We start from the raw sequence: 26,461 nt of genomic DNA on the forward strand, positions 1-26,461 counted from the left end.
AGAGGGATGGTGTATATGGAAGTTGTTAAACATACTGCGGACCAGCGTTGCAAGATCTAAGTACAATCTTATGAAATGGGGCATCATGCATGATGGGGACTCATTGTGCGAATGTGGAGAGGAACAGACTTCTAGGTATCTCTTGCACTGTCGTCTATGTCCAGATTCATGTACAGGGTTGGAATTAGCACTGGCTGGAAACAATGCCATCAATGTAGCCAAATACTGGTCAAAACTTGTGTAAATAATGTATATATAATGTAGATATTTTCATATGATACTTGCTTTCTTCTTTTTGATTTTTATGTATGTTCTTCCATTTGTTATACTTAATATGCAAATTTGTCACGTGCTTCATTCATAACTATATACGATAATTTGTTCATGTACGTTTTTCATATTCAGTATCTCTTTCTTGTATATATTGGTACCTCTGACATGAATAAATAATAATACATTTGGTAATCTTGGGATTCATTTAATCAATGGCACATCTGTAGCGGCCATGCAACCAAAACATCAACATATACATAAATTATATATGGAGAAGTGAGTTCCCATCCTGTTAGAAAATTAACTTGCTCCCATCTTGTGTAAGCAGTAGCAGTAATCATTATGTCCAGGCACTGTGTAGCAGTCTCCACAGCCTCCATGGAAAAGAATAATCTGCACACATTTCAATCAATTATTGTGTAGAACACATTTCCTTTAGAATGACTCTTTAATTCAGAATTATAACAAGTAAATTCTCATTTTTTAAATCACCCTTGACCTGCATTTAGGGCTGTCGCCCAGTTGGCAGTTTCCCTATCTGTTTCTTACCTCGTCTTTTCTAAAATAATTGCAAAGAATATGGAAATTTATTGAAGATTGCCCTTGGTAAATTACTCCAATCCCTAACTCCTCTTCCTATAAACGAACATTTGCCCCCAATTTGTCCTCTTGAATTCTAACTTTATCTTCATATTGTGATCTTTCCTACTTTAAAAACACTGCTCAAACTTATTCGTCTACTAATGTCATTCCACGTCATCCCTCCACCAACAGCTCGGAACACACCACTCAGTCAAGCAGCTCGTCTCCTTTCTCCCAAGTCTTCCCAGACCAAACTTAACAACATTTTTGTAAAGTTATTCTTCTGTCAGAAATCATCCACAACAAATCGAGCTGCTTTTCTTTGGATTTTATTTTTTCCAGTTCTCAAATCAAGTAATCCTAGCAAGGGTCCCATATACTGGAATCATACTCTAGTTGGGCTAAATACGCCCTCTCCTTTCTATAACCCCTAAACATCCTCATAACCATAAGCAGAGATCTGTACCCTTTATTTACAATATTGTTTATGTGATTACCCCCAATGATGATTTTTCCTTATATTACCACCATATGGAACTTTCATCCCATCAACACAGTAATTAAACCTGAGAGGACTTTTCCTCTTAGTGAAACTCACAAACACACTTTTGCCTGCTGTCCATCTCACAACATTTTCTAGGTCTTTTTGCAGCTGCTCACAATCTTGTAACTTATTTATCACTCTATAAAATATATCATCCACAAAAAGCCTTAGGCCTACCTCTGATTCCAGTTCTTTAAACATATCATTTATATGTATAAACATAAAGGTCCAATAATACTGCCTTGAGGAATTCCCCTCTTAAAGGTTACAGGATCACATAATGCTTCACCTACTCTAATTCTCCGAGTTCTATTATTGAGAAATATAGCCAACCATTCAGTCGCTCTTTTGCCTAGTCCACATCTCCTGGAGGGATAAAATATGATTTCTTCAGCATAGTTAGGATACCACTATAAACTGGAACCTCTGAGACTTCAGTACCAATAATAAATCATGTCTGTATGAACACACCTATGCAAATGGTTACGTAGCACCCTTCATATCACTGCTGAGGCTACGCAAGCTCTCTAATGATCCATTTTATGGATTTATTCAGATTGCTCATGTATATCGGTTACAGACACTTCACAGTCACATTGCTCATACTGGGATGCCCAATACCCAGATCCATGAAATTTCCGAGATGGGATAATGTGATTTTTTTTGTTTTTGATTTTCTTTTAATATTAAACTTTTAATTTACCTCTCTGAATCCAAAAGTACACTTCTGAACCACAAATGAAGTGAAATCGGCACATAACGCAACAGCAGGGATAGAATAGTGCTAATGGGCGATTTCAATGCGAGAGTTGGGAATAGAACTGAAGGATACGAAAGGGTGATTGGTAAATGTGGGGAAGATATGGAAGCTAATGGGAAGGGGAAGCGTTTGCTGGACTTCTGTGCTAGTATGGGTTTAGCTGTTACGAATACATTCTTCAAGCATAAGGCTATTCACCGCTACACATGGGAGGCTAGGGGTACCAGATCCATAATAGACTATATCTTAACAGACTTTGAATTCAGGAAATCTGTTAGGAATGTACGCGGATTTTTCGATGATACAGACCACTATCTGATCTGTAGTGAACTAAGTATCTCTAGGCCTAGGGTAGAGAAAGTGAAATCTGTCTGCAAACGAATAAGGGTAGAAAATCTCCAGGACGAGGATATTAGACAGAAGTACATGGATGTGATTAGTGAGAAGTTTCGAACAGTAGACAATAAGCAGGTTCAGGATATAGAAAGTGAATGGGTGGCATACAGGGATGCTGTAGTAGAAACAGCTTACATTTACTAATCACCCTTTCGTATCCTTCAGTTTCCGTAAAGCAAAGTTGGTCTGAAAACAGACCGATGTAAAGATAGTTTCGTCTGGGAGCTGACTTCCTTCTTACAGAATACTGCTGATCGCAACTGCGAGCTCACTGCATTAGCTTTACTACACCTTGATTCGATCTCACTTACTATATTACCATCCTGGGAGAACACACAACCTAAATACTTGAAATTATTGACCTGTTCTAGCTTTGTATCACCAATCTGACATTCAATTCTGTTGAATTTCTTACCTACTGACATCAATTTAGTCTTCAAGAGGCTAATTTTCATACCATACTCATTGCACCTATTTTCAAGTTCCAAGATATTAGACTGCAGGCTTTCGGCACAGTCTGCCATTAAGACCAAGTCGTCAGCATAGGCCAAACTGCTTACTACATTTCCACCTAACTGAATCCCTCCCTGGCATTTTATACCTTTCAGCAGATGATCCATGTAAACTACGAACAGCAAAGGTGAAAGATTGCAGCCTTGTCTAACCCCTGTAAGTACCCTGAACCAAGAACTCATTCTACCATCAATTCTCACTGAAGCCCAATTGTCAACATAAATGCCTTTGATTGATTTTAATAATCTACCTTTAATTCCATAGTCCCCCAGTATGGCGAACATCTTTTCCCTCGGTACCCTGTCATATGCTTTCTCTAAATCTACGAAACATAAACGCAACTGCCTATTCCTCTCGTAGCATTTTTCAATTACCTGGCGCATACTGAAAATCTGATCCTGACAGCCCCTCTGTGGTCTGAAACCACACTGGTTTTCATCCAACTTCCTCTCAACGACTGATCGCACCCTCCCTTCCAAGATGCCAGTGAATACTTTGCCTGGTGGTAAGCTCCAGTGTTACATGATTATGAACAATCTGTATGTCTTTTTTGTCATAACTAAACTAAAATACTGTAGTCCAATTTTGCAGTTAAGTTTACCTGTCTGATATTACTGTTAATGCCCTGAGGGGAAAAAAAATTGAAATTTGATCTTTTTATGTAGTATTCCCCACCCAGCTACTCATTTCTGCCACCCAGCTGACAAAATTACTGGGGAGAACACAGGTGACTTTTTTATAATTTACATCACACCGACACAGATAGGTCTTATTGTGATAACGGGCTAGGAAAAGGCTATGAGAGGGAAGGAAGTGACCGTGGCCTTAATTAAGGCATTTGCCTGATGTGAATATGGGAAACCACAGAAAACCAACCATCTTCATCAGGGCTGCTGACAATGGAGCTCAAACCAACTATTTCTTGAATGCAAGCTGACAGCTGTGTGGTCCAAACCACGCAGCCACTTGCTCAGTATGTCACCGACTACCGAGCACCATAGTTCGTTACATAATTTCTCTATAGTATAGCAGCACTTTTACGCCCTACGCTTTTCATGACTGCATGCACATGCTGCCATCTCCATCACAAGGGATAAGTCATTATAAGTCCTCGAGCTGTGATCTGTGTTGTTCTCTCTGTGATCAATTATCAGAAATATCTCCAAAAAGTAAAAGAAATGTTATTCAGAATTATTAAAACTGCTATTGAGAAAGGTTTGGAATATGTAAATTATAGTGGCCAGCATGTCAGTGAAAAATAAAAAACCCAGGAGACTGCAGGTTAGTAGTAACAAGCATATTGTGATAAACTTCTACGGAAGTTATGCTAGTATTTCTTGTACCCACAAAATGCAACAGAGGAGTATGCTGATTTCAATTTCATTTTTCTAGGTGTCAGGAGGGATGATCTGCAGCACTACCTGAAGATGATAAGATCTCTATCTACACAAATTTTCATCGTCTACCAGACAAAACAGCACAAGATGTCTATTTGCTGGGCTTAGCTGTTGCTATCCCTGTGAAGCAATACACACCAAGGACGAACAGAAGAAGCATAGTTCTAGTTTTTATCATTTTGTTGTGTGTGGATCCCACAAAATAACCAGTAACAAACAAGAAATATCCTGATTCGGGTAAAATATGATTTCTGTAAGGAACATTTCCATGAAACATTTCCTAAAAGCTACTTCAGAAGATATTGAGAGCAAGGATAATAGTGGCCTATCCTTTGATTTTATACAACATTTGCTATTACTGAACATTCCAGTTCAAGAGACATTCTATTTCTGGCAACCAAGGGTAACTATTTTCAATATTCATGATCTAAAAACCAGTAAGTCTGTAGTCTGTCTATATGATCAAGGTGAAGGGGAAAAAAGAAACCAATGAAGTGTGTTCTCTCCTGTACCACTCACTATGTGCAACATTATGTTCCAGACAACGTGAAGGATTTGAAGTTTTCAGATAGCTGTCCAGGACAGAATAGAAACCATAACATGTTCAGGTGGTGTATGGGATAATTTGTCCCAGGAAGATTCCATACAGTAACATACGAGTATAAGAGTTCTTCAATGTGGACATTATTTTCTGGCGTGTAACAGAGAGGAGTTCAGTGTTTTCATGAAGACAATCAACAAAATTGACAGAGTGTACAAACCTCAAGAATATGTACAATGTATTGTAAACAGCAAAAAGAGAGTTGAAGTCCATGTTGTAAACCATGCTGAAATAATGAAGTTTAATGCCTGGCCTGACCTATTAAAAAAAAAAAAGATCCTGTGAATCAGTACATCTTTCACAAGATAAAAAATGAGCCTTCTCCCTTGCATCTTTTAAACAGTTTAGATATTTTAGTAACAAGCAAGGAGTATGTACCATATTTTCCCGCATATAACTCACCACCCCATATATTTTGCATCCCATTTTTAACATTTGAAATTGCAGGGGAAAAAATCCCCGCACATAACTTGCATTAATTTATAACGTTGTCATAAAGACATATGGTGCACACAGAAATAAAGTTTGGGTGCTCCGTATATGTGCCTACATTAAATATCGGGACTGTACCAATTGTACGTGACAGTACAATAAGAAGCTGCATTTCTTTCTACCTGCAGAAGGGTTGAGGCTAGCTGTTGTAACAAAAATACCTAACTCGCAACCCCCCGCCCCAAGGCCACATTCCTAGCCAGTCAGTCACACTCAGCCATCCCTCTCACTCTTCCGTCTTTGTCAATATGATTATCGCTACCTGTCCGGCAGAGCTGATCACATGAAATGGGAGTGTTTCCCTGTCCAGGCAGTCAAGTAATCATGATATTAGGTATCGTCCATCTGTTGTACTGTCGACAAGTACCAGTATTCTGTCTTCACGTTTCATTGTTGTTTCTCAGTTAAATTTTCATGTGTACGTCGATCTTTAAGGTATGGAGAAACATGGGAATTATATGGCTGAGTTTTAACTCAAAGTGATAAAATATGCTAAAGAACATAATAACAGAGCTGCCGGTCAAGCATTCAGTGTGACTGAGTTTAATGTTCACTACTGGCGTAAACAGAAAGCTGCGCTAGAAACCACCAAATGAACACGTAAGGCATTCAGAGGGCCGATAAGTTTCCTGAGCTGGAAGACGAGTTGATTTATTAAGTTACAGGGTGCGAAATTATGGCTTTAGTATCTTGCATGAGATGCTACAATTCAAAGTGCGTGAACTAGCGATTAAAGAAGGAATCAGCTGTTCGGATCTTAAGGTGAGCCGGGGTTGGTTCCGTAGATTCATGACACAAAAGGTATTGTGTCTGCGAAGGCGAACATCTCTCTGCAAGAGAATGCCTAGCGATTTCAGGGACAAAATCATAGATTTTCATCACCATATGAAATCAATGCAGGGGGGGGAAAAAAAATTACCTTTTATCTCAAATTGGCAATGCAGATCAAACCCGATAAACTTCAACATGCCATGCGACACCACCATCAACAAGAAGGGAAAATCTAGCATGTGTACGTAAAATTGGGTGTGAAAAACAGTACTACACTGTCATGCTAGCAATAACTGCAGACGGAAGAAAATTGCCACCGTTCGTTATTTTCAAAAGAAAAGCCGTACCTAAAGCGAAGTTTCCCAAAGGCATGTACGGGTTCAAGAGAAAGGACGGATGAATACAGCTCTTGTCCAGAACTGGGTCCGAACAATGTGGGGAGCACGGACAGGGGCATTGCTTCGACGACCAGCAATGATAGTGTGGGACAGTTTCTGCAGACACTTGGTGGAAGACACGAAGAAATGTCTTCAGGAAATTAAAACTGATCTCATCGTAATTCCTGTTGGACTCGCACAATGTCTACAGCCCTTAGATGTTTCCATCAACAAGCCCTTCAAGGACAACATACATAAATTGTATGCTGAATGGATGGCAGGTGAGATGCCTGAGCTGACGCCAGCAGGTAAAATAAAGAAGCCATCAGTTGAACTCGAGTATGATTGGGTTATGCGGGCATGGGTTATGGTGTCGACAGACATTATTGTGAAAAGTTTCTTGAAGATGGGCATTGCAAATGTGTTGGACGGAAGTCAAGATGATGCAGAATGGAATGGTGACCAGAATAATGCACGCAAGAAAAGCTCAGAGACTGAAGGCAGTGACAATGAATAGGGTAAATATGCCAATCATCTGGTTTCAATAGCCTAATGCTAATTTTACGGGATTTTTTTGGGAATTCGATCTTTTGTACACAAATCCCCGCATTTATCATGCATCAAATATGTTCACACTTATTTTTTGTCAAGAAAATGAGAGTTATATGCGAACAAATATGGTAGTTGAAGCATACATTCCTTCCAGGAAAACCTTGGATAACAACTTTTCCTATAATGCCTCAAGAAAAAGCACATGATGGCAATATTTTTATAATTATTCACATAGAGTTGTATCAGCAGTAAATTCAAAACTGGTTTTCGGACTCGAAGGTCCACCATCAGTGTTGAAATTATTTAAAACATTTAATTCCACACGAGTGTGTTGTCAAAATGAATTCAAATAAGTTTAAAAATTTTTAAATGGAGCCCTGTTGATATAAAATGTAAAATAAGAAAAAGAAAAACCAAGTGTAAAAGTATGTAAACAATACTTTCAAACATACAATGATGTTGTAAAAGGTAAAACATACCATAGGAAGGGCTGGCTTATCCTTGTGCTCAGGCTGTTGATCAAATACTAAACAAACGATCAGCTTAAAGTACGGGGCACATTCTGGAGTTATGGCGAAGATGGCGTTGTAGTGAAATTGTGCTGCATAATATATCAATCTATACGCAAGAATTGTGTCTCTGTTGTGGTTTCTGTCAGGTGTTTGTGGCTTATTTCAATGTGCTGACCTAGTGTTGGAGTTGTCCAGTGGTTTTACGATCTTATTTGCTGTTATTGGCTTTTTACGCCCTAAGTGGCAGCCATTTTAGAATTGCTACAATGGTTCCATGGATAACACTAGATAGAAAGCCAATTTATTATATCTGTCTATAAATGTTTGCCCTAAGTGACAGCCATCTTGTCCGATTTAACATAATTGCCATAAAAACCATGATTCATATATGAACTCTACACTACATATCCAGTGTTTCCTAGATCACAGGATCTGCATTGTTTAATTACATCTATGCCCTATCTAAATAAAGCATCTTTAGAATGGGCAAATCAGCACCGTATGTACTCCAGTGGAGCGGCTGTGAATGGTGTCTGTTCTCCATATTAGGGGCAGCCTAAATATTACCTACGCCGAGTGTTAGGCGGCGAGAAATAACCTGACACCCTCAGGGAGCCAACAGCTTCAGGCGGGTGAGCTCCTTGAGGGAGGGCAGTGGTCCCTCAGTGGAGGAAATGCCACTGGAATTCACTGAAAACTTGATGTCGGGCAGCAGCACCATCAGTATCGACTTTATGCACAGAGCAATTCATGCTCAAGATTGATCAAGAGCGGGGAGTCTCAAGCGTCACCAGAATGACTGGTTTTTCGGTTGTGGTACTGCGGTGTGGAAGAGAGAGGGACCTCACTACACTACTATTCCCATGAACACTATCATGATACCTGCTTTAAATGGATCTAATTCATCATGCTGACAACCGGTGCTTTTGTGGTTCCAGGCTGCAAAGTGTGAAATGTGCTACTGGGCATGTGCATGTAGGCAACCAGGCTGCATATGCGAAATTTGCGACTGGAAGAACAAAGCAGAGTGTGGCTACTTGGAATATGAGAGGACTTTTAGCTTCAGGAAAACTTTTCCTGATAATACAAGAGCTGGAAAGGTATAATATAGGAGTGGCTGGGCTAAGTGTAACTCACTGGAGAAACAATGGCCATTTTAGAAGTGGTAATCACAGGGTCTACTTTTCTGGAAATTATGAAAAAAGCAGTAACAGGGTTGCAATTGTGGTCAGCGACAAATTGAATGGCCTAGTGAAAGGATATAAACCTGTTAATGATCACATTATAACACTAAGTCTCAAATGCAAGCCACTTTCAATCAGGTTTATGCCCCAATAGCGCATGCGTCTGATGAAACTGAATCGACTGCTTTTATCAAGATCTTGATACTACTGTTTCAGCTTTTCCAAGAAGAAAACTAACTATTGGTATGGGAGACTTCAATGCCAAAACTGGTTCAACACAACATGATAAGCATGTCAGAACACTGGTAGGAAGATGTGGAATTGGAGAATGAAATGAACGGGGAAACAGGCTTCTTGAGTTTGCAATTCAAAACAGGTTCACTATAACTAACACAGTCTTCAAGCATCACATCCGGCACATGTACACATGGACTTCGCTTGATGGTCAATATAAAAATCAGATTGACTACATCCTGATCAGTTCAAGATGGAGGTCTTCTGTGATGGACACCAAAACCTATCCAGGTGCAGTATGAGGCAGTGATCATCAGTATCTTAGAACAGAAATAAAAATAAAACTTCAAACACCAGTTAAAGGATACCACAAGTAGTTAATATGTCATCATTCAAGGAATCATTGGCACGAAGAGCCTCCATATTATAGGATCCAGTAACAACTGCAGAAAGGCCGTGGAATGTGACTGGTAAAAACTGAATAGAGTCCCCTTTGAATAAATACAGAGTGCCAAATACTAGAAGGCAACAGTGGATCTCTGACTTGACCCTTCAGCTTGTAGAAGAAAGAACGTGCCTTTAAAAATCTGGCATTAAAGAAAAAAAGAGAACAAATGTTTGATCTTGATCGAAGGATTCAGTCTTCATGTAGAAGAGATAAGAATTTCCTTAGTAACATTTGTTCTGAGATTGAAGACCATGAAAATCAAAACCACAGCAAGGATCTTTTCGACAAAATTAGAATAATCACTCGAGAATTCAAACCATATTCCTGGATTGTACAGAACCCACAGGGTGATGTTGTGGATGAAGAGAATGTTCTAGAAACATGGAGATTGTACTGCCAGGATCTGTACAGTGAACAATGCAATGCACAAGACCAAGTGAAGATAGACAAACAGTCAAATCCTGAACCTAACATCCTCCAAGATGAAGTAGAAATGGCTTTGAAAATGCTGAGAACTGGAAAAGCGTGTGGACCTGATGGAATAAGTGCAGAAGTCTTGAAAGCTACAGGCGATGCTGGAATTGAAATGCTGTTGAAAATCTGCCAAGCAGTATGGAATTCTAGAAGCTGGCCCAAGGAATGGGTACAGTCAATCTTTGTTCAAATCCACAAGAAAGGATTGAGAAAAAAATGTGGAACTTATTGCTTAATTGCTTTGATTTCACATGCCAGTAAAGTTATGCTTCATATCCTGCATAAGAGACTCCGGGCATTCCTAGAATATCAAATTCCTGAAGTCCAGACTGGATTCATGAAAGGAAAAGGCACTCGAGAACAGATCTTAAGCCTAAGACAAATCATAGAAAAGGCTAGAGAATTCAGTGTTCCGGTATACCTATGCTTTATTGACTACCAAAAGGCCTTCGATACCGTCAAATGGAACCATCTTTGGAAAATTTTAGATGACATGGGTTTACCACTCCATTTGATTGATCTCCTCAAGTTCTTGTAAAGAAAAACACAGCCACTGTGAAGATTCAAAACAAACAGTCACAACAGTTTCATACGAGGGCTGGAGTCCGCCAGGGATATATCCTGTCACGGTTACTTTTCAATCTCTATGGTGAATATGCAATGAGAACTGCATTAGATGACTGGGACAAAGGATTTTCCATTGGAGGATGCAAGATCAACAACTTGAGATTTGCTGATGACACCACCTTGATAGCATCATCTGAAGAGGAGTTGACAGAGCTGATCAAGAGAGTAGAGGAAGCAAGCCTTGAAATTGGATTACACCTAAATCGACAGAAAACCAAAGTCATGATTGTTGATTGTAAGAACAACAACAGTCCACATATCCAACAGATTGGAGGTTGTGAATTTGTACATCAGTATGTATATCTAGGCTCATTATCCAATTCTGGTGGTTCCAAAGATGAAATAGAGAGAAGAATTGAAATAGCAAAAGTAGCAATGATCCGTCTGCAGAAGATCTGGATAGATAACATCACCATCAATACAAAAAAGAAGCTCGTTGAATCTCTAGTCTTCTCAGTCTTCTTGTATGGTGCAGAGACGTGGACCATCCTCAGACCTGATCGTGAACGGATAGAAAGCTTTGAAATGTGGTGCTGAAGGAAAATGTTGAGGATTGCTTGGACAGTTCATCGCACAAACACATCAATCCTGAACCAACTTCAGATAAAAGTTCTTCTATCGTGTAAGGTCTCCCAGCGGATTGTACGCTACTTTGGACATATAATGCGCTGAGAGGGTAGTCTTCAAAAGTTGATTGTTGAGTGCAAAGTTCAGGGAACCAGACAATGAGAACGAGTACCAACACGATGGATTGACATGGTGAACAGCCCACTAGAGTTCTCTCAGAGCAACCACATTGAAAGCTTTAGATAGGGAAGAATGGCAGAGTATGGTTCATTGGCTAGATGGCTGAATATCATGATAGTCACGACGCCTCAGTCATGAGGCAAAACGAAGAAGAAGAAGAAACAACGCTGGAAGCACATGATATTACGTCACCTCAAGGTTGTAAACAAAATGCTGCTTACAACCGTTTCATTTAAAATTTTACCAGGTTTCCTTATCTGCGCCAAGAATATCTCAATGTTTTCATGGGTATTTAATTCAAATCCACAACTACCTTTAAAAATTAATTTCATGTCCTTTTTGATCCCTAAAAAGCTATGATTATTCTTATAAATATGTTCCACAAAAGCTGAATATTTGTTGTAATTTACTGCCTTGAAATATTCTTGATATCTTTGATTTAAGGATCGCCCAGTCCTTCCTATGAAACATTTTGCAGTTGTCACAAGTAAGCCTATATACTCCCGAATTGGTGTTGACATCTCTTTTGTTGATACTGTGTGCATTATACAATAGGTTGTGATGTTTTATTTCTGGGTCTAAATGCTCTTCTAAGCTGAAATTTCTTAAATATATTAGTGATTTTTAAATCTTTATTTCCAAAATGCGTAAATGTTAAACTATGTTCAAAGATTTCCCTTCTTCTCTCACTGTTTTTTCCTTTTTTGTCGTCTTCTTTCGTACGTATAATTTTGTCGATCTATTCTGCGTTGTAGTCGTTTGCTTCAGCAATTTGTTTGTTTTACAACTCTAATTTCTTTCAGTTTGTTTTCATTACTCATGGGAATTTTTAACAATCTATTAATATAGCTGTTCTAAGCTGCTTGTTGTGAGTTCCTGGGTGGTTGGAGTTTTTGTTGATGGTGGTGATGGACTGTGTGGGTTTCCTAAAAATATCAAAATCTATCCTATTGTTGTTGTTTTTTAATGTGAGGTCCAAGAAATTTAAATTTAACTTTTTATCATTTTCTTTTTCTATAGTGTATTTGATGTTGCCGTCAAGCAAATTTAAACAACCCAGAAGTGTTTCAGGATTAATGAGGTCTCCATTTAAAAATACTACTGAGCATCAACATAACGGACCCATCATTTTATTTCCTTCTCATGTATGTCCAAGATGGATTTCTCAAGGTTATTTAAATAAAAGTTGGCTAAAAAACCTGACGTACGAAAGAAGATGACAAAAAAGGAAAAAACAGTGAGAGAAGGGAAATCTTTGAACATAGTTCATTTGTAACATTTACGCATTTTGGAAATATTGTTTCATTAATTTCTATGTGACTTAGGTTGTCTTGGTTCTTAAAGTTTTCATCTATTAAGCCTATGGTCTCTTTAATAGGAATGTTGGGACTAATAAAATTAGTCCCAGTGACCAAATGAACCCAGGAACGAACTTTAAAGACTCTCCCAAAAATCCACAAAGAGAATTACCCCATTAGACCCATAGTACAGTATGCGCCAAAATATACAGTACTGGAAATTATGTTAGTCTTATTGTCATTATCTTACTGAAATGTTCAAAATGTGCTCCATTGCACTGTAGGCAGTGTTCATAACGATCATGCAGATTTTCCAACATATTCTGGAACATAGGTTAATGCAGAGTCCCGAAGAACAAGACGATCTTCTGACGTAATGCAGGCAGAGTTTTGGGTGGATCTGGACAATTGAAAATTTGCTCCCTTAACATTCCCCACACGTAAGCATCAGGTGGTGTGAGATCAGGGGAATGTGATGGGTAGGGGAACTCAGCCCCGCGGGAAATTACTCGTCCTGGAAAAGTTTCTTGCAGCATAGCCATAGTCTGTCGAGCAGTGTGGCAGGTCGCCCCGTATTGTTGGAACCACTGTCTATTCATCTGCATGTTTCTGGCACAACAAAACCTTCTTAGATCCTGAATAAATGGCCTGATCACAGTTACTGGCCTACCAGACCGTCCCTTGCGCTGACACAATACACTACCTGTACGACAAAATTTTTTGTTGTTAGGTGCTGGCTTATTGAAGTGTTCACAATATTGTTCTGCCACTAACTTTAAACTCGGTCCACCGTTTCCGTACGAGCAAAAATAATACTCCCCTATAAACACTTATTCCTCCGTCGCGAGATCCATTGTCACTTCTAATCACAGAGCACAACGTTCTTTACACAACTAACAATTCATCATGGCGATGTAACAACATGCAGACGCTCAGGCGTGCGCATGCACACTGCACGAAAATGAGTACTGTATATATTGGCACATACCGTAAATTGTCAAAACAGTCCCACATTTCAACTATCAACATTTTTACCTAAAAACCTACAAAAACACATCAAAATAGAAAAACCATAAATCAATATAGAACTCTTTGGAAGCCATTTCCAAAATACAATCAACGGAAATAAACAAGGAAACTATAATGTCTGTCTGTACCTTATACAAATCCATACCGTTCCACCAATTTGAACCAAATTTTGTATAGGGCCTACTTAACTTTTAGGACCCTGCGGGAAACCCCATCTGCAAGATATTTTAACATCCCTCTCCATTCCCTAGATTTAGGCCCTTTGGCACAATGACATAGGCTAATATATGCAAAATATTCAATTTGCCATAAAAGGACGAGACAAAGCTCATTAGAGCCTCACGGCATGTAGAACAAAACTCGGTAAGGCCCTATGGGCCCTGAAAACCATGTTTTATGTGTGTACACTCCTCTGAGCAGGAGTGGAAATGGGATGAAGTAAAAACGTAATATAAAACAACCAATATTAAAGTAGAATCAATAATTTTCGGTGTCGCTGAGATGGAGTGACACTTCAGGTCCAAGTCCAAGTTCATCCGCATCGGCATGGGGGTGAGAAGGGGTTAAAAATGAAAATATCCAAAATAACCAAGATTATGGGTGAATGTATGTTCCAGCATAGCTTTCAAACAAACAAACAAACAAACAAACAAACAAACAAACAAACAAGCAAAACTGAATGCGGGGAAGGACTCCCCAAACACCGTGACACTTTGGATGCCGTTGAAGTCATAGTTTAGACGCAGACGGAATGGAAGTTGAGAAGGGGTGAAAAAAGAATGTCCAAAATGACCAAGACTAAGGATGTATGTGTTATGTTCCAGCGTAGTTCACAACTAAAATTGGTGCACACATGACTTACTATACTATCTGGAAAAAAATTACATTGGGTAAGACACCCCTAGAACCCCTGGTGGATGGGATGATACAAAAAAAAAAAAAAAAAAAAAATTAAAAAAAATCGAAAACGACGAATATTACTGCCAAATCTGTAGTTTTTGGGGTCACTTCGATTATTGACACTCCGGATGCCTTTAAGTTTAAGGTCAAACCTCACCACAGCTCTCAGCCAAACTCGGTACGGATATGAGTTACTATCTCGAAAAGTAGGGGTAAGACATCCCTGGGGGAGGTGGTGACATGTAAAATAATCGAAAACAGCCAATATTAGTGTCGAATCCCTAGTTTCTGGGGTCACTAAGATGAATAGTGGCACTCCGGATGTCGTTTTAAGTCCAAGTTCAGCACCCATCAGCATGGTGATTCAGAAGGGGTGATAAAGAAAATGTGCAAATTCACCGAGATTAAAGTTTTTTTTACACAGTTTTTGGTGTCGATTGGCTGATTGGTGAGTGTCCCAATGACAGTTGGAATCTTGTAAAATCATATATACATTATGTTATAACTTATTTGTATTATTTGTTTGAAAGGATCAACTACTTACCAGCCTATCTGGGCTGCCAGAAGGAAATACTTTAAGGCAAAACAAAATAATCTTAAGCTAGAACTTTTTGAGCTCGGCCTGGACTTGCAAAGATAGGTTACAGCTACCAAATTACCCTTTTTTATTGATGTGCGGGCAGTACGCACATCGGTGATAGTCAAGAGTCTTTCGAAGGAAGTGTGGCCTCCTTGGGGGCCACTGATCTCATGACAGAGCTTGGCCTGGATTTGCAAAGATAGATTACAGCTACTAAATTACATTTGTTTTCTTGCCGAGTCTTTTGCCGTGATTTTATTTTGCACGGGTTGGTAACGGAAGCAGGAAGTTAGGAATTCTGGGAATGATATCATGTCAGCCAATGGCTGTGCTCGTAGCTGACTGGCTAATTATCAATGGCGCATGAAATCTTTCATTAGGTTATAAAAGTAAATGTACATTTCTGGGTGGGTTGGGTGGTCCCTGTCATTGGTTATGAACACCTCTCTCTTCTACAAGGATTTTAAGGTATGATTCATATATATATTTCTTTGCGAAGTAGTGTGTTATAAGTTGGAGTGAGTACACTAGGATTGTACCGTAAATGATGTACCCCAACTCAATCCACGGTAATCAGTCATTCATAGGCAGGTAAAATAAACTACCAAGTGAGCAGTAGGCATATGGAGAGAATCATATACATCAAGTTAAAACATACCTGGTGTCTATAATTATCATAACCACTTGAGCCAGCAACTAGAAGAGCCCATATTTTGCCTCCACCAGGCAAGTGATAACAGTGTCCAGTACTGGCAAATACTAGAGCAGAGACAATCCAATATGCGAACATCATCTGTAACCAAAAATGATATATTAGTATGTGTTCATACATCTGCTATTTAATTAGCACTGTAATCCTGAAACTAGTAGGAGAATATAAACACAATATACTAATTCATAATCAGTCAAATCATTAAAACTATATAATTAATAATAATAAAATTAACTCATTGTAGTACACCCTGTAGTTATTGAAATGTTGCTACTAAGCTGCATCAAAAATCTACCACTCTGTTCATCAACTTCTTTTGGATGACACATTTCCCCAAGCTTCAAAGATCGCACTGTACAAAACAAATCTTGCGCCAATTCTAAAGTACCATACAGACTGGAAGCAGCAACTTCGACTGGACCTGCAAAAAGTCGCCTACAGGCCATTGTAATGAAGTTCCTCTGTTCTTGTCTCCAAAAGACAAGGATAGATAAAATAAGGAATGAGAACATCTGGCAACAACTTGGATTGGAGAAAAATCTATTGGAAACCTTACAATTAAGCAGGTTACGATGGTATGGACATATAAGGAGGACAGCTCCAAATAGGACCGTAAGAGCATTCAATGAAAGAAATGTTGATGGTATAAGGCCCGGAGGGAAGTCTTGTGATGACTGGGAAAAACCTTGGCCAACATGATGTAAATTGGCAGGAAAAAGGTAGAACATCAATTGGGGATGGTCAGGACGAACTGGCGGAGGCTTGTTAATACCCGCACCTGGCTTTCTGGAGCAGAGAATGGATGATAATAATAATCATCATCATTATTATTATTATTATTATTAGTCACCACGACAGCTAATCAGCTTAACTGCTTTACTTTCATAACCGAGTCCATTGCCTCTTGCAACAGACAGTTTCTCAGTTGTTCTCACAAGGCAGAGGAAAAATTATTGAACTACCCTATGCTTAAGGGGTGAGATAGCCGAGTAACAATATTACTGGTTTCTCACCACGGCAACTACAATTCAAATCCTGGATAACTCCTGTGGGATTTTTTCCAAAAAGTCACATACCTGTGGTTCTCACAATTCGTATTGGTGGGTGTGCTATTTACCAACTAATGAGCCCAACTTAGCACATTGGGGCAAAACGCTAGCAACCACGAATGAGTTAGCTGGAAAATTTATAATGTCCAATAACGGATCATTTATATTTACTCATTTGCGACAAATATTTCAGGTTCCCTATGGGAATCAACATCTATATCATCTGATGGCCAGGCAGGCATCAATTTTTTGGTAATGAGACTCTCTCATAGAGCACTGGCACTGCCAGTGGCTCCAAGTAGCTTACACAGTGGCCTCCACAGTATGCACTAGCGATGCGTCTTGGTGGGTGTGCTATTTACTAACTGATGAGCCCAACTTAGCACATTGGGGCGAAACGCTGGCAACCAGGAATGAGTTAGCTGGAAAACTTATAACGTCCAATAACGGATCATTTATATTGGTATCATAAATTTACTCATTCGGGACAAATATTTCAGGCTCCCTATGGGAATCAGCATGTAAATCATCTGATGGCCAGGCAGGCATCAATTTTGTGCAAGGGGAACCTCGCTAACACATATTTCTTAGCTTCGCCACAGCACCTCCAAGATTTTTGCTCGGCCGGGTGGCCCTCAACTTTAATTGCTACCCAGCCGACCTCAAATAGCATAAAGGCAGACGCCTCGTTGGCAGTCGGCCTTTCTCACCCACCATGTCTTACTGCCTAATCCCCGGAGTAGATCCAACCATCTCTGAAGATGCCATCTACCACGACCTTCGTACAGCCGACGTCCCAGCTTACAACGCCTACCGATTGATGGATGACTTAACTTTCACTCGAACATCGCAGATTTTGATAGTCTCCCGGGAGAGGACGCCCTGCAACGCCTCTTCGCCTCCGGAGCGACCATTCGCCATAAGACCTACGCAGTGGTGCCAACTCCGCCGTCCATCCAAGAGCAGCTCTCTGCGGATCCATCTATTGTTCCAGTATTCAACGCATCTCTACCCCGGACATTGCCTCAGCCACCATCATCCTTCTTCTCAACAACTCCTACTCCCACGACCACTATGATGACCGCATATACCAGTTCTCAACTTCCCATCACCACTGTCACAACTTGTCACCCTTCACCAGTAATGTCCTCATCCCTCCCACTACTCAAGACTACCACAACCCCACCACACTCTTCCACCCTGTTGACTTCGACCACCGCAGCTCCATCATCCTCGCCTCTACAAGACACCTCCGCAGCAGCCGAAGTCCAACCACGATCGCCGCAGCAGCAACTGCTATCCTTCCATACCACGTTTAGTTGCGTCCTACGCGGGATTCCACCTGACATCTCCGAACGGGCGGTCCTCCAGGAGCCCCACGCGGACGGCGTTCCCGCCCGACGCACGATCCACATCCACAACACCAACGGCCCTATTTATATGGTGCGGCTCCAGCTTCCCAGTGCCGAAGACGTTCAACATCTCATCCGTACCGGCGCTCGTATCAACGGCCACCTCCACAAAGTGGAGCCCTCCCGTTCTCCACCCCAACCTGTTCGCTTCCCTTCAGCTAATTCACATCGTCGCCCCGGGCCTGCCACTCCTCCTGTTCCACCTTTTCCACAAATTTGTCAACCCCCTCCCCAAACTCGTTTCATTCCCCCACCCCTTCCGATATTCGACCTTCTGCGTTTTCTTATCACTTCTCTTTCTAATATCACAGCCACCCTCCATCTCCTCACCTTGCATCTCCACCCAAGACCTCTCTTCTAAACTTCATCTTTCCCATTTTTGCACTTCACCTTTTCCCCGTCCACCCTTGCACTCTCCTCTGAATATTTAATCCTTGCACACATCCCTGATAATTCAATACTATCCACACACACCTCCTAATTCCATACATAAATTTTACCCTCCTTCCCATACCATCACTCCTTCTCCAACATGGCCAGAGTGAAGGCGTTACCTTCAGGGTGTCCCGCCCCTCCCCTTCAGGGAGGGGAATGAAAACATTAGAGTAGTAGTAGTAGTAGTATCCACGGTATGCACTAGCCATGCGTCTTAGTGGGTGTGCCCAACTTAGCACTCTGCAGCAAAACACCGGCAATCAGGAATGAGTTCGCTGGAAAAATTTTTTTTTGCTAGGGGCTTTACGTCGCACCGACACAGATAGGTCTTATGGCGACGATGGGATAGGAAAGGCCTAGGAGTTGGAAGGAAGCGGCCGTGGCCTTAATTAAGGTACAGCCCCAGCATTTGCCTGGTGTGAAAATGGGAAACCACGGAAAACCATCTTCAGGGCTGCTGATAGTGGGATTCGAACCTACTATCTCCCGGATGCAAACTGGATAATTTATAATGTCCAATAATGGATCATTTATATTGATATTATAAATTTACTCATTTGGGACAAATATTTCACTTTCCTTATGGGAATCAACATCTATATCATCTGATGGCCAGGCAGGCATCAATTTTTGGTAATGAGACTAACGGCCGATTTCACCAAGCTTCATTTATGAATTTGACGACTGTTTAACTTTGATGATTTGTTTATCATCCATTTTTTCGTTTCTTCAATGTCTGTTTACTTTGACGATCATCAAACGCACCGTCAATTTTGACACGCAGATTTTTTCTGGGTTGTAAACACTGCAGTGTTCAGTAGTAGTTGGAAATTACAGCATTTTACAGGAAGTGTTAAAGCATTTTGCAGAAAGTTATTTAGAAGATCATGAATGTGGGAGACAACTTTGATGCTGAATTACTGTATATAGAATTATTGGAAAATCTGGGACCTGAACGTGCAATTCCTGACCGTACAACATAATGATCATTTCTTCTCAATGGATGACTTCAATTTTGTAACTAGGTACAGACTTTCCAAGAGGGTAGCACTGAAACTTTTAGAGCAAATTGAAAATAGACTGGATTATTCTACTAATAGAAACCATCCGTTAACACCCATACAACAACTACCGGTACTTTAAACTCTACGTTTTTATGCCTTGGTTCTTTTCAATTGGTACTAGCAGATGTGAATAGTGTTTCTAAATCAACAATTTGTTGTTATATTAGGAAAGTTCTGAAGCAATTGGTTCCTTGAGACCCCTGTATGTGAATTTTCCTGAAGGTGATGAAGCTCGTTCAGTTATTCGCGGTTCTGATATGATAAGCAACTTCCCTCGAGTAATAGGTGCCATCGACTGTACACATATACCTATTCTGTCTCCTGGTGGAGATAATGCAGACGTTTTCCACAACAGAAAGCCCTATTTCTCAATTAATGTACAGACTATTTGTGATGCTAATTTATTAATAAGGAATATTGTTGCTAGATGGCCTGGATCGGTTCATGACAGTTTTATTTTTGATAATTCTGATGAATTATCCAAGATGGACATCTCCTAGGGGATAATGGATATCAACTTACACGTTTTCTTCTTACACCATTCTTAAATCCACGAAATCAAGGTGAGGAAAACTACAACAGAGCCCATATTAAGACAAGAAACATTGTTGAACGACAAGATGGAGTATGGAAAAGGAGATTTCCAGCCTTATCTCCGGGTTTAAAAACAACAGTAACAACATCTTTGTCTGTCATAGTGGCTACTGCTGTGCTACATAATATTGCTATGCAAGCAAAGAAAGACGAGCCCCAGGAAGATGAAGTATTCCATCACTACCTAGAAGAAAAAAAGACGACTTAACAGCAATTATTTAGTCTTCGAGGAAATTAATGTATGCCTACCTGGCTCCTCCAGTTGTTAATCAGAACAGAATTGTTGAAAACCATTTCCATTAAGACGCTGCTTTAAAAGTGGAATAAATTTAAAACACACGAGTTCTGTATCACTAATATTATATAAACAAGCACACACATATTGTTTCCTATAGCACACAATAGGCAATATTTAGTGTGACTGTATGTTTGTTACTAACAGGTCATAGGTTAATGTTACTTAAGTTTATAGATTAATAAATTCATAGAAGTGTGAAATATTAAAAGTGGTTACAGATGTTTTCACTATATTTCAAAAGGAACCTTGGGACAGCATTAAATTTAGTCTATTGTTTCTTTAAATAAAAGGAAAGTTTTGCCTCTAGCACCGCACTTTTCAGTTTTTCATTTTCTTGCTTAACTTTTTCAGTTTCTTTTTTCATGTGTATTGAGGCTAGTTCTTCATTATACCTTAATTGCAGCATGTCTAATTCTTGCTTGCAAAGATTCCTTCTTGCTCCTGACAATTCAGTAACTTTTTCACGACCTTTCAATGCTTCTTATTTTTTTGTCTTAAAAGAAGGCCGGTTTCTTGATGCCCACGATGTCTTATACCGCTAGTTGATGGTGGAAGGTCATGGATTGTATTTGGGACCGTTTCTTCACTGGTAGAGGTAAGGATCTCTGTACTTGGTTCTTCTTCAAACGTCACCAGTACATTGCATGGTTCAGCAGTGCTGCTACTGGATGCGGTTAGGCCTATGTATACAGAATCACTATCCAATTTGTTGGGAAGAGGCTCTACTTGGTCCCTGATTATTTCTAGCAATTGTGATGATATTTGGTCTAATGAAGGGGTTACAGCAACTCCACCTCCAGTTTTAAACATATTCACCTTATCCTGGCATCTTTTTTGCTTAGCCCTTCTTTTGAAGTTGTCATAAAACATTTTCAATTGTTTCACTGAACTTTTACAAACAAATTCATGAGAATTAAAACAATTTGCAAGTTCTATCCATGCTTTCTCTTGATCACGCAATATTATGCCATCGGTTTCCTTGTTTTCGATTGTCTCTTTCCTTTCGGCAACAAGACTCACGAACAAACTCTTCTCGTCTTCAGAGAATTTGGATCCTCTCTTCTTTGACGAAATATTATTATTATATTCCATTTTTGAGACCACTCTTATAACAGAAAATTAAATTACAAACCAAGTCTATTTTCAACCACGGCTCAGTACTTCAATTATTAATCGAGAAATCGCAATCAAAACAAACGATAAAACTCGATATATCGCAATATAATATTGTTTTGAAACACAAGATCGTTTCAAAATAAACGGAGCGTCTATTCCAGCTCACTAGTGATGATGAAATGTAAAAGATTTTGACAAAGAGTCAAAAAGAAACGGGTTGTCATTTTTGACAGGCATCAAGCATATTAGGACGAAGCTTGGTGCAATAGCACTGCTGGTGACTCCAAGTAGCCTATGCAGTGGCCTCCATGGTATGCACTAGCCATCCGTCTTGTTGGGTATGCTATTTACCAACTGATGAGCCCAACTTAGCACATTGGGGTAAAATGCTGGCAACCAGGAATTAGTTAGCTGGAAAATTTATAATCTCCAATAACGGATCATTTATATTGGTATTATAAATTTATTCGTTCAGGACAAATATTTCAGGCACCCTATGGGAATCAACATCTATATCATCTGATGGCCAGGCAGGCATCAATTTTTGGTAATGAGACTAAGTCTCTCATAATGCACTGGCACTGCCGGTGGCTCTAAGTAGCCTATGCAGTGGCCTCCACGGTATGCACTAACCATGCGTATTGGTCTGTGTGCTATTTACCAACTGATGAGCCCAACTTAGCACATTGGGGCAAAACGCTGACAACCAGGAATGAGTTAGCTGGAAAATTTATAATGTCCAATAACGGATCATTTATACTGGTATTATAAATTTACTCATTCGGGAAAAATATTTCAGGTTCCCTATGGGAATCAACATCTATATCATCTGATGACCAGGCAGGCATCAATTTTTGGTAATGAGACTCTCTTATAGTGCATTGGCACTGCCGGTGGCTTAAAGTAACTTACGCAGTCAGTACCGGCGACTAAGGGGGGCGATCACCCCCACCCCCCTCCACTTTGTAGAGAAAACATTAAATTTTTATTCCATTTTAGCTGGTTGAAACTAGGAATTTTTTTTTTTAATTGTGCAAATTTTTAATTATTAACAAAATTATTATCGAAAATACGCACTAAATGTCGTTTGTCACGGCTAACGATTTGTATAGCGCCACAGCAAGTAGTGGAGACTTCGCAAATGCTATGAGGAAGTGTAAAAGGGGTATATTTTTTGCCAAGGTCATGAACACTGAGGTATGATTCACTTGCTTGCCGCGTGCATTCGGCAGTCTGACAGTCTCTTCAATATTGTCTGTTAGTTTCTTAAGAGTGTAGTCAAATATTAAATTATATTTTTATTTTATAATCACGCCGTACTTCTATTTAAACGTAATACATGTGTAATACTGTTTCTTTGGTGAAAGTTTTATTGTATAGTATTGAATCAAAATCTCAAAAAAAAATTACTGCCACACTTAAGTTAGTAAACTCTCAACCTTTACCTCTCTGTCAAAATTCGCTCAAAGAGCATCAAAAGCTTACCATTTTGTAGCTTTTTTCTTCAGTTTTGATGTGTATAACCCCCCCCCCCAACCGCTATATCCCTCGACCCGGCTACTTTCTGTTGTCTGTATATTTTTTGCCCCCCTCCTTCCAATTCCCTATTGCCGCTACTGTACGTAGTGCCCTCTACGGTACACACTAGCCATGCGTCTTGGTGGGCGTGCCATTTACCAACTGATGAGCCCAATTTAGCGCACTGGGGCGAAACGCTAGCAACCAGAAATTAGATAGCTGGAAAATTTATAATGTCCAATAACGGATCATTTATATTGGTATTATAAATTTACTCATTCAGGACAAATATTTCAGGCTCCCTATGGAAATCAACATCTATATCATCTGATGGCCAGGCAGCATGAACATTTGGTAATGAGACTAAGTCTCTCATAATGCATTGGCACTGCCAGTGGCTCCAAGTAGCCTATGCAGTGGCCTCCACGGTATGCACTAGCCATGCGTATTGGTCTGTGTGCTATTTACCAACTGATGAGCCCAACTTAGCACATTGGGGCAAAACGCTGACAACCAGGAATGAGTTAGCTGGAAAATTTATAATGTCCAATAATGGATTATTTATATTGGTATTATAAATTTACTCACTCGGGAAAAATATTTCAGGCTCCCTATGGGAATCAACATCTATATCATCTGATGGCCAGGCAGGCATCAATTTTTGGTAATGAGACTCTCTTATAGTGCATTGGCACTGCCGGTGGCTCCAAGTAACTTACGCAATCAATAGCGGCGGCTAAGGGGGGCGGTCACCTCCACCCCCCTCCACTTTGTAGAGAAAACATTACATTTTTATTCCATTTTAGCCGGTTGAAACTAGGAATTATTTAAAAAAATATCTGTGCAAATTTTTAATTATTAACAAAATTATTATCGAAAATACGCACAAAATGTCGTTCGTCACGGCTAACCGATTTGTATAGCGCCACAGCAAGTAGTGGAGACTTTGCAAATGCTATGAGGAAGTGTAACAGGGGTATATTTTTTGCCAAGGTCGTGGACACTGAGGTATGATTCACTTGCTTGCCACGTGCATTCGTCAGTCTGGCAATCTCTTCAATATTGTCTGTTAGTTTCTTAGAGTGTAGTCAAATACTAAATTATTTTTTTATTTTATAATCACACCATACTTCTATTTAATTGTAATATGTGTGTAATATTGTTTCTTTGGTGAAAGTCTTATTGTAGGCTATAGTATTGAATCAAAATCTCAAAAAAAATTTATTGCCACACTTAAGTTAGTAAACTGTCAACCTTTACCTCTCTGTCGAAATTTGCTCAAAGAGCATCGAAAACTTACCATTTTGTAGCTTTTTTGTTTAGTTTTGATGTGTATAAACTCCCCCCCAAATCCCTTGAACCGGCTACTTTCTGTTGTCTGTATATTTTTTACCCCCCACTTCTAATTCCTAATTGCCGCTGCTGTACGCAGTGGTCTCCACAGTACGCACTAGCCATGCGCCTTGTTGGGTGTGCTATTTACCAACTGATGAGCCCAACTTAGCACACTGGGGCGAAACGCTGGCAACCAGAAATCAGTTAGCTGGAAAATTTATAATGTCCAATAACGGATCATTTATATTGGTGTTATAAATTTACTTATTCGGGACAAATATTTCAGGTTCCCTATGGGAATCAACATCTATATCATCTGATGGCCAGGCAGGCATCAATTTTTGGTAATGAGACTAAGTGTCTCATAGTGCATTGGCACTGCCGGTGGCTCCAAGCAGCCTACGCAGTGGCCTCCACGGTACGCACCAGCCATGCGTCTTGGTGGGTGTGCTATTTACCAACTGATGAGCGCAACTTAGCACACTGGGGCAAAATGCTGGCAACCAGGAATGAGTTAGCTGGGAAATTTATAATGTCCAATAACGGATCATTTATAAAGGTATTATAAATTTACTCATTCGGGACAAATATTTCAGGTTCCCTATGGGAATCAACATCTATATCACATACCACTTAGTCGAGCAGCTCGTCTTGTTTCTCCCAAGTCTTCCCAACTCAAATTTTGCAACATTTTTGTAACACTACTCTTGTGTCGGAAATCACCCAGAACAAGTCCGAGCTGCTTTTCTTTGGATTTTTTCCCGTTCTTGAATCAAGTAATCCTGGTGAGGGTTCCATACACTAGAACCATACTCTAGTTGGGGTCTTACCAGGGACTTATATGCCCTCCCCTTCACATACCTACTATAACCCCTAAATACCCTCATAACCATGTGCAGAGATCTGTATCCTTTATTTACAATCATATTTATGTGATTACCCCAATGAAGATCTTTCTTTATATTAACACCTAGGTACTTACAATGATCCCCAAAAGGAACTTTCACCCCATCAACGCACACCCTGTGTGGTTCTCTCCATATCGTCTCTCAGTTGATGTAGCCTTCTCATCCTAGGTCTTCCCACTGGCGTTCTTTCTAGGCATGCGTGTGGTGTTCTTGTGCCAGACATTCGCTTTACATGTCCATACCATGTTAGTCTCTAAGTCCTTAGCTTCTCTTCTATAGAGTCCACTTCCAGTTCAATTCTGATTTCATCATTCCTTACATGGTTCTTGCATGTTTCTTGGAGGGTATTTCATAGGAACTTCAATTCACATCCTTGCAATTTACTAACTTCTCTCTCTTTCAGTGTACATGTTTCTAGAATATATGCGAGAACTGGCACACAGTATGACTTAAACATAGTCATCTTGGTTCTCAGGGGCACTCTGTTATCCCAAAGTAGATGTCTTACATGGTTGTAAAAGTTGGAACTGCTAGACACTGTTTACTATTTCTTCATCTGTGGTACCCCTGCCAGAAATCATAGTCCCAAGGTATTTGAATAGCTGTACACATTAAATGTTTTCACCTTCAAGCTTTATGTGGCAGCCAGTATCTTTCCTACTCATTTTCAGCACAACAGTTGTAAAGAATACTGTCCATGACAGCAATGAATAATAATGGTGAGAGTGT

At 39.9% G+C, this 26,461-nt stretch overlaps 1 protein-coding gene across 1 annotated transcript in view; it reads right to left on the minus strand.

The window, feature by feature from the left end:
- LOC136857202 (legumain) overlaps positions 1 to 26,461 on the minus strand; it is a 137,972-nt gene that overhangs the window by 104,937 nt on the left and 6,574 nt on the right. Inside the window, exon 2 of the mRNA XM_067135665.2 lies at positions 15,950 to 16,084. Coding sequence (XP_066991766.2) covers positions 15,950 to 16,084 — 135 coding nt within the window. The remainder of the gene's footprint in view (positions 1 to 15,949; positions 16,085 to 26,461) is intronic.

The sequence above is a fragment of the Anabrus simplex genome, chromosome 1 (genome assembly GCF_040414725.1).
Source record: "Anabrus simplex isolate iqAnaSimp1 chromosome 1, ASM4041472v1, whole genome shotgun sequence".
In the NCBI taxonomy this organism is placed as follows: Eukaryota; Metazoa; Arthropoda; class Insecta; order Orthoptera; family Tettigoniidae; genus Anabrus; species Anabrus simplex.